The sequence below is a fragment of the Dioscorea cayenensis genome, chromosome 7 (assembly GCF_009730915.1).
Source record: "Dioscorea cayenensis subsp. rotundata cultivar TDr96_F1 chromosome 7, TDr96_F1_v2_PseudoChromosome.rev07_lg8_w22 25.fasta, whole genome shotgun sequence".
Lineage (NCBI taxonomy): Eukaryota > Viridiplantae > Streptophyta > Magnoliopsida > Dioscoreales > Dioscoreaceae > Dioscorea > Dioscorea cayenensis.
This window is the reverse complement of record NC_052477.1, coordinates 28,155,342-28,164,474: the sequence shown is the minus strand read 5'-3', so window position 1 is coordinate 28,164,474 and position 9,133 is coordinate 28,155,342. Positions and strand designations below refer to the sequence as shown.

The window sequence follows — 9,133 nt, the reverse complement described above, 5'->3', positions numbered from 1 at the left end:
CAAATAGGACCAAAAATGGATATGACCATTTTATATTGTAATATTAAATTTAATAAGTAAATTACGTTTTTTGAACTTAACATTATTAAAATTATAATATTTTTTTACGAGAAAAACTTTTTTTATGATTATTAGTATCAATCCAATCTCATCAATATTTTTAGTAAATATTTATAATTTAAAATAAGTAAAAAAAAATAAAATGTTAGGTTAGTGAGCAAATTAGTATATATTTGGTCACTTATAATTATATGCTAAAATCAAACAATGATAGATCAAATTTAAACAAAGTTACTCTTGAGTCTTGACTCATGATAAAATGAGATATCAGCCAAACATTCACATTAATAAAATTTTTAATATTTATGTTTATACATGTTAAATTAACTTCTTTTTATATATTTATTTTTATAATTTTACCATTATACAATTTTGTTTATTCCTGTTATATGTGAGTTGATATGTAATAAACAACAAAATTCTAGTAAAAATTCAAACTTCACAATTTTTCCCTTATATTATAAAAAATTACAAGTTTAGATAAATCGACGGCCGGAATTGACCCGGCCCAATCTGAATTATTCATTAAAAAAATTAAGATATTCAATCATGATAATCCAACAAATTGGGATAGAGCCAAAACTTAGTGGGGCCACGTGGCAACCATTTGGGATTTGTTATGGTGCACCAAAATGGCACTCAAAATTCAAAAGAGGTCCTCCTTTTTCCCTCCATCTTTGTAATTTTAAATCCTCCACATCTCATTGCTTCCCTCTTCTTCCTATAAATTCACACCAAGTCTCAAACCTTAATCAAGCTCTCATATTAACACTCACAACTCTCTTTGATCTTTGTACTTGTGCTTCCCATCCTTTTTCATTCAAGGTATTATTATTGTCTCTCTTATACACTTAAAATTTCACAATTAAAAAAAAAAGTTTTTTTTTTTTTGGTTCATTACTTAGAGATATTTTGATATTATGTAATAATTTTTTTTTATGATAATAAAAATTGAGATTGATATGGATAAAGAAAGCGGTTGTTATAGTGGTGAATCCTTGAAGGAATTTCAAATTAGTTGTTGTAGTTCTACCCCAATAAGAATGTAAGGTGGGTAGAAGAATCTTGAAAGAAAAACCACTTTCGTTCAAGGGCTGATTTGGTTTCCACTTTGGAGAAATAAGTCAATTTTGGTACATATTTGATTTGAGTGGATGACAAATCAATTTGCTAGTTGATGTGTTCTCCACTCATTTGTCATTCATGCATGCCACACTCCTTTCTTTACAGTGAGTATCTCCCCCTTTTCTTTTTTATTATTTTTTTCTTTTTTCTTTGTTTCTATTAACTTCACTTTAATTAGCAAATAAACCTTTTTTTAATGTGTGTATATGTTATATATATATATATATATAAATATATGACAGACTAAATAGTGTAAGCTTAGTTTATTAAGTCTTTTAATAGTTGATAGAGTAATATAGAATAAAAAAAATTATATAGCCAGCCTTAAATAGTTAAAATTAATAACTTGTTATCGTGATATATATATATATATGAAATTATTTTCATTAAACTTTTTAGATGATGAAGTTTAAAGGTATGTCAATAAAAAACTTAAATAATAAATACAAAATATAACTAGTAAAGCTCGACTTACTCTGTAAATTTCAAACTATAATTCACTTATTTAGATGTTCTCAAGTTTTAAATAAATTAATTATAGTTAAATTTTATGTGATTTAAAATAAATTATGATTTTATTTTAGATTGTAAAATAACTCAGAAAATTAAACAATTAATGATTTTTTTTTTTGGCGCTTGCATATAATTTTCCTACTTTTATTTTTAGGTATTGATAATATTTCTTTATTAATGATTATTTTTAGATAAATATTTAAATGAAGATATTTAAGTTCAATGTCATCTTTATTGTTAGTGACTTAATAAGTTATGTCGTGGTCATTTATAAAGGTGCAAAATTTTTCCCAACTTATTTTGAAAGAAAGTCATGTCTCCGACACACCAAAGTGCTATTGTACCAAACAAAGAAAATTCATCCTTACAAACATGTTGGAATGCCAAAAGGTCAAAATGGTTGGCCTAATTTTGTAAAACTAAAAAAACTAAAATAGTAGCTCCTATGTAGGAATCTATATATATATATATATATATATATATATATATTTGGTTTTAATATATTATTATTATTATATATATGTCACAATATATTTTCTATAGACAGAAAATGAATTTAGGGACGTCATCATAGCAGCTATTAAATCACTTTAACAGTTGTTGTTTCATTACTAACCTCACCTCCGGTGTTATATTTATAATAAAACAACAACCATTAGATGATAATTTAATGATTGTTGTGAGATGTCCCTGGATTACCGGTTCTCTATATATATACTCATAAGTATAAAAAAAAAACTGAATTTTATTGAAAAGAATTATATATTGAAAATAATTTATGTGCAATTATGAGTTTTTATAGACAAGATATGATTATTTTCATTTATGTAAATTATATTTTATATATATTGAGATATTTTATACTATACATATCTTATACATGATAATAGTAAAACAAATTATATATACGTGCGTGTATTTATTTATTTATGTAAGAATTGAAACTAGTTTTTTTATTGCGAATGTGAGTATGATTTTTATATAAATAAATATAAATTAAAAAATTTAATTAAGAGTAATTGGTATTTTATTTTTTTTACTTAAAAATTAAGAGTTTGAATTCTACTTGTACATACTTTTCAAAAAAAAAATCACATTGGTTTAACTTTAAAATGTTTTGGTATATAATTCCAGACGAAATATTTATTTTATGAAATTTAAATATTATAAAAAAGCTGTAATGAAAGCATCACCGAAAGTGGGAGTGTATAATGTGATTCATGAATATTATTGAGAATATTTAAACTTAAATATAAATAAATATATATATATATATATATCTTTTTCTCCACTTTTTTTCCTTTTCATAAAGATGAATTCTCTGCACCAAAGGCCAACCCATGATAGTTTTCTTTAAACTTTTTTGTTTTTTTTTTAATTAAAAGAAATACACCTATACTCTCTTATATTAAATTGTCATTTATACCCTTTGAACTTTAACCCAATATGATATAATTTCTTGTAATAATAATATTTTAAGGTTGGAGATTATATACTTGTGACGTGTCAAATATATGTGTTTAAAGTTGCATTTTGATATAATTTAAGGTTTGATATGGTCTATTAACCAACCTAGAGTTATAAGTGCAGTGTACACTTAAAAAAATCACAATTTTTATTCATTATTACTTCTTATTTTTATTAACAATAAATTATTCTGATTTAAAAAAATATATATTTCATATTTTTGCAAAAAATACTAAAATTTTATGTTTTCAATTTTTAGTATTTAATTACATATCTACCCTTATATAAATACATAATCACCTACACATTTTCATAAAAATCATATATGTTTTTTCCTCAAATTAGATTCAACAAATATAAAAAGTACAAGAGAAAAGATTCAGTTAACCATTGACCACAACAACACATTAATACATTTGATTTTTATTAGGGTGTTACTAACAAATAGGATTTAATGCACACATACACAAAAAATTACACACTTTTATAGGGTTACACATGCAAAATCTCCAAAGCTAGTTGTATAAGAGAACAAAGCATGCTTTGACAGGGAACTAAAGAGTGAGTAGTTGAGTACCATTTCCTAGCATTCATGAAGTCTCTAAGGCAACTACTGCTACTACTTCTGGTCATGGCCAGTGGATTTAAGCACGTCATCAGCTCAACCATATCAACAACTCAATTCAATCTTGATAACGGACTATGTCTTAGCTGGAGACTCGCCGTCGAAGCGAACAACATGGAGCCGTGGCCAACGGTCCCGACCGCTTGCTTGATCTATGTCAAATCTTACATGCTTCGCGGCCAATACAACAAGGATGTCGAAATGGTCGTTGATCAGATATACGAGTTCTTGAGCTCGATAGTCGTTAAAGACGACGACAAAGATGCTTGGATTCTTGATGTTGATGATACCTGCATTTCAAACATCATTTACTATCAAGGAAAACGGTTCGGGTGATGCATCGGTTCTCTGTGGCATTTTGTCGAACACTTGTTTATTTTTTTCGTATTCTTTTCACATTTTTATTTTGGGTTGTTTCAGGTGTGATCCTTATGATCCTCAAGGGTTTAAGAGCTGGGCAATGAAAGGAGCTTGTCCTGCAATTCCTCAAATACTTGGAGTTTATAAGACTTTGATAGAGAATGGTTTCAAGGTGTTCCTGATCACTGGAAGAGATGAGTTGCTGTTAGGACCATCAACAACTATGAATTTGTTCATGCAGGGATTTGTTGGCCATGAGCAGCTTATGATGAGGTGATGTTCTTTTTTAAATTTAATTTCTAATCATTAAAAAAGCAGGGTTTTATGTTTTGTTTTGTACAATTTCCCTGCAAAATTTGTAGCTAGTTAGTGCATATGGGGGGCTGTATATGTAAATGTTTTGATTTTGAGGGGTACACAAGTAAGAAACCGAAAACGATATAACAGAATTTAGCAGGAGAATATATGCCTTTCAGGAGAAAGAATTAAGTACACAAATCAATATTCTAATTGGAATACGACAAAAAGAATTACAACTGCATGAAAATATCACTAATAGTGAAATGACTGTAGAGAAATATTCTTCATTCATCGAAGATAATACGAAAAATTTGGCTCCTCGAGTTGCAATCCACAAGATTTGAAACAAGAAAAACATAACAGAGCCTAAGTTCTTTGCTTGCTCATAGTAGTGACATTTTGCAGCAAAAATTCAGAATATGACAACATAATTTAGCAACTGGAGAATTTCAAATTTCTCAGATAAATGAAATACTGTATGCAACACACGTCGATAGACTGATAATAACTCGGAGACTTTTATGCTTGCAGAAACTCAACACATAAAGGACAGAGTGCGACGATATTCAAATCAAGAATTCGGAAACAATTAGTTGAAGAAGGATACAGAATACATGGGAATATTGGAGATCAGTGGAGTGACCTAAGAGGAGAATGCTCGGGCACACGCACCTTTAAACTGCCGAATCCCATGTATTTTGTCCCTTAGAAACTAGGACATGCATTCTCTCCTAGTTGACAATGCAAAAAAAGAAAATAGTCTTATACTGTATCAATTTCAATATGATATCAACTATCAAGGGGTGCTAAGCAAAGGAATGACATGATCATTCTATATGTATTTTGATTGTAAGTCAAAAGATGAAATTTCAAGAAAGCAAGTGAAGAACAATATTGGCAAATTACTACTTCCTCTTTTTCAGAAAAAATTTAGAAATCCACATGGTGGTTTCTGCAAGCTCTGCGGTTTGATGGCGCACAAAGGTCCTCAAGTGTGAAAAAAAATTGCATAAAGGATGAAGTGCCATCAGAAGTCAGATTATCAAACAATCAAAAGAAATAAGAAGTTAATTATTTCATTTTTGTCATAAAAGTGCCTAACAATAGTATAAGGTGACAAAAATGCTGAAAGGGTGCAGGAACTTTCCTTGTAACTATTTATCAGATACTCTTTTGGTTGCTACCAAGCAATGTATACTTTATATCAAATAAAATATTATGATAAAAACTAAAAAGGGAAGCTCATAAAATTGTTGAAGTCCAAGTATGGATGTAACTGTATTTATTAAGTATTTCATAAGCCTCATGAGTAGTGAAAATTGAAAACAAAGACCGAATGACAGGAAATGAAACAATATTGTGAATATCATATCATACAAAATTTATTTGTGTCTTGATGTGAAAATGCTTCTTGAAGGGAGCATATCACTGCTACTGTTCATCAGAAAAATCACAGAAAAAGAGACTTGCAGCTACCTGAAATTTCTATCTATGTAGTGGCTTTCTCAAGGTTTTCAACCTCTCGCTGCTTCTTTTCAGCTTCCTCCACTCTTCTCTCCTCTTCACGCTGCTTTCTTTCCGCCTCTGCAAGTTCTCTTGCTTCATCTTCCTCCTCCTCCTTATCATCAAGAACTTCAAACTCCTTCTCCGCAGCCATTGCTTTTACTATGGGATCCCTCAGTTCAGATATCAATCCTCCACCAATTCTATATTCTTCCTCATTTCCAATTAGGAATAATCGCTGATCAGGCCCATTTGACATTGGTATATCAACTGCCAGAAGCTTCATGTCATACTGCAATACATAAGGTAAAATTTAGGTCTTCATGTACTTCATTTATCAGCTACCTATTAGAAGTCAGACAGCTAGACAGGAAAATGTACCAGCCTCAACATAGGAGGCATTCATGCAATTAAGTATTCTTTCATGGATAGCCACAATGATGCAGGGAAAAGGAACAGTTCCAATGAACTGAATCTCGTTGACCACCATCAGTTCAACCTAAATTTTAAGAACCCAGGGAAGAAAGATGGATGATACTTTATTCATACAGTCTAGAACCATGTGTGACCAATAGATGCAAGGCCTAATCTGTCATGTCTTTGCATGAATAATGTTCAGTAACTTTCTGCTGATATCTTCCGGATCAAAATTGTAGGTAAATGGATAATTACATTTTTCATTACAGTATCAAACAAGAGCCCTCAGTAAAGCATGCAGCCTATCTTATATTTTAAGCAAAAGCAAGTAATTTGAAATACATTAAAAATAGCATATGACTACTGTCATGTTGGAGATAAGGTCTCACTTATCAAATAAAGGCATCAGCAGCATGGTTCTTGTGCCAATGATAACTGGAATAGGAAAAAAACTCAGGCTGCATTGTAATTATACCCATATTTAAATTCATAAATATATGCATGTTGCCTCATTAGAAACATAGGCATTCACATAAGTTAAATGCTAACCTGGCCCTTTTTCTTCTTGACTTCAACACTTACAAGGCCCTTTCTCTCAGATCCTCTAATTGGGAAAATAAGGAAACACCTTTTGCCACCAAACCGCAACTTAAACTTCTTCAGCTTAGGTCCACCTCCTGACATAACATATGCTCTCAAGTCTGTCCCCGACAGAGGAGCACCCATAACCTCAAGAATCCCAGCATTTGTATTTAACTTCCTCATTGCAATTCTATAAGCCTTATCAGGATTGATAGTGAATCTGGATCGAAGATACATACCCTAAAAACAAAGAGTAAATAATTGAATCAAATTGAAAAACAAAAACAACAAACATTTACTAATAAATGGGTAGAACAAAACAAATAGATCAGATCAAATAATTTGCAGGCTTTACATTCAATTTAGTGCTTACTATGTGCTCATGAAATAGTCTCATGACTTTTCTGATGCCATAAAACATAGGCAGGAGCCAGGAGCCTTGGATCGTGAAGTCTATCAAAATTATCAGCAAAAATAAGAGATAGAGTCTCAATCTCTATCACAAAAGAAAAATTGCTAAATACCTTGACAACATTTTGTTATAACAACAGCTGTTCTTCCATTAATCACCAAATCACCACCCACTCTAGTTCATGAAGGGTACAGTATCCCATTCTCTAACATGTCCTTGATTCAAAGTAAGCAAAATAAAAATTCTAAGCTCGCTAACCAAATCCCCTGAAAATCACACCCCATGTTCCTCATTACACTGAACATCTCTACAGTAAAAAGCAATCAAGAAAAGAGAGTTTCATTGAACCATTGGTGTTCTCTGTAAACAAACAATGCAACCGACCATCAAGGACCAATCTTTCTAGGTTTTCAGACAAGTAAAACTAATGCAACTATTCTATACCAACAATCTAAAAACTTACCCACACACAACAACATCAGCAAAAAGTCACCATTTGTGTTCGTTGCTAAGAAAACAATGAAAGTGGACATCAAGGAGGCATCCTTCTAGGCTACCACACACGTAAAACCAATGCAACAATTCCATTCAAAGTATCCACGCACTTGCAACACCAACTATATATTAGCATGGAAAAACTCACAGAAAAGGCCACCATGGCAGTGGCGAGAGCCAAAAACCCATACTTGGCCATCCCTTCCGAGAGCCCAACGAAAGTGCTGGCAACCCCAAACATGATCCTCCAGAGCACAATGCAAAGCGCCGCAGCCCCTGCACCAACCAGAATCAAATAGTTCCTACTCCAAAACGCCTCCATCTGCAACCCCACCGCCTCCCGGTACCTCAAAAGCACCTCCTTCACCGCCGTCAATGGCTTCTCAACAAGACTCCCCTTAGCATCAAAGCTCTTAGCAGAAAATGACCTCGAAGGCAAAGGCGGCAGCTTGAACGATGAAACGGAGGTGAAACGCCTCGAATTGAAAGGCTTAGGGGAGAGGATTCGGGAAAGGAGAGCATTTGAAGATGAGGGTTTAAAGAGGAGCTCACCGAGGTGGGAATCAAATGGGAGTTTCGGAAAAGGAGGATGGATTGGGGATGGATTGGAGCAGAGATTCCGGAATACCGGAGCTGAGGGATTGGATCTAGAGAAGGATTGCTTAGAATACAGGCGGCGGATTCCGGCGAGGAAGTGGTTTGGAGGCTTCGCCATGAGAGAATGAGAGGAAGCTCAACAATGGAGAGAGAGAGAGAACAAGAATACTGAATTACATTTTTACTTGCCACCCCCTTAAAAAATAGATAATTACTCACTACTCCCTCCTCTTTTTAATTTTATTTTAATTGCATCTTTATTCCCAAACATTTCATGGCTTGACTTTGATAAAATGAATTTTTTTAAACCCATATAATAAACTTTTTAATTATATGAATATATATAGATGGCTCATCTAGTACGCCAGTCCTTAGAATTAAATTCTAAGGATGATAATCCCAACTGTTGGATCTTAACGAATTTGTATTACTTTTTCATTTGGAATTATTATGATTAAAAATAATAGTATAATAAAAATGGAATACATATTATTTTGATTTGAACCATTCACAACAGTTAAAACTTATTGTTCAAACTATTATTACTGTACCAACTCTTTATGTGTCTCTCATGCAGTTTTTCTCTCATGCTTTTTAATATCTGGGATGTTCTAAGAACGGCTCTAGATGACTTAATGTTTGTATATATAACCCGCATCTTTAACTAACATCCATAG

The 9,133-nt window shown here is 31.9% G+C and overlaps 2 protein-coding genes across 2 annotated transcripts; one reads left to right on the top strand and one right to left on the bottom strand.

The window, feature by feature from the left end:
* Positions 1-831: 831 nt before the first annotated feature.
* Positions 832-5,381, top strand: LOC120264631 (acid phosphatase 1). Its single transcript, XM_039272456.1, has 4 exons — positions 832-885; positions 3,716-4,122; positions 4,211-4,423; positions 4,982-5,381. The coding sequence occupies exons 2-4, from the start codon at positions 3,758-3,760 to the stop codon at positions 5,157-5,159; spliced, it is 756 nt and encodes a 251-aa protein (XP_039128390.1). The 5' UTR covers positions 832-885; positions 3,716-3,757; the 3' UTR covers positions 5,160-5,381.
* A 334-nt stretch (positions 5,382-5,715) lies between these two features.
* Positions 5,716-8,609, bottom strand: LOC120265972. The gene is made up of 3 exons (XM_039273916.1): positions 8,008-8,609; positions 6,920-7,192; positions 5,716-6,245 (listed from the first exon to the last, which is right to left on the bottom strand). The coding sequence occupies exons 1-3, from the start codon at positions 8,572-8,574 to the stop codon at positions 5,940-5,942; spliced, it is 1,146 nt and encodes a 381-aa protein (XP_039129850.1). The 5' UTR covers positions 8,575-8,609; the 3' UTR covers positions 5,716-5,939.
* Between the last annotated feature and the right edge of the window lie 524 nt (positions 8,610-9,133).

Excerpts from the sequence above, each read along its gene's own strand:
- LOC120264631 (XM_039272456.1), top strand. The coding sequence starts at position 3,758 with ATGAAGTCTCTAAGGCAACTACTGCTACTACTTCTGGTCATGGCCAGT. Across the intron at positions 4,123-4,210 it reads TATCAAGGAAAACGGTTCGG|GTGTGATCCTTATGATCCTC; the intron begins GTGATGCATCGG and ends GGGTTGTTTCAG. Across the intron at positions 4,424-4,981 it reads CATGAGCAGCTTATGATGAG|AAACTCAACACATAAAGGAC; the intron begins GTGATGTTCTTT and ends TTATGCTTGCAG.
- LOC120265972 (XM_039273916.1), bottom strand. The coding sequence starts at position 8,574 with ATGGCGAAGCCTCCAAACCACTTCCTCGCCGGAATCCGCCGCCTGTAT. Across the intron at positions 7,193-8,007 it reads CTGCCATGGTGGCCTTTTCT|GGTATGTATCTTCGATCCAG; the intron begins GTGAGTTTTTCC and ends CTTTGTTTTTAG. Across the intron at positions 6,246-6,919 it reads TCAAGAAGAAAAAGGGCCAG|TATGACATGAAGCTTCTGGC; the intron begins GTTAGCATTTAA and ends TATGTATTGCAG.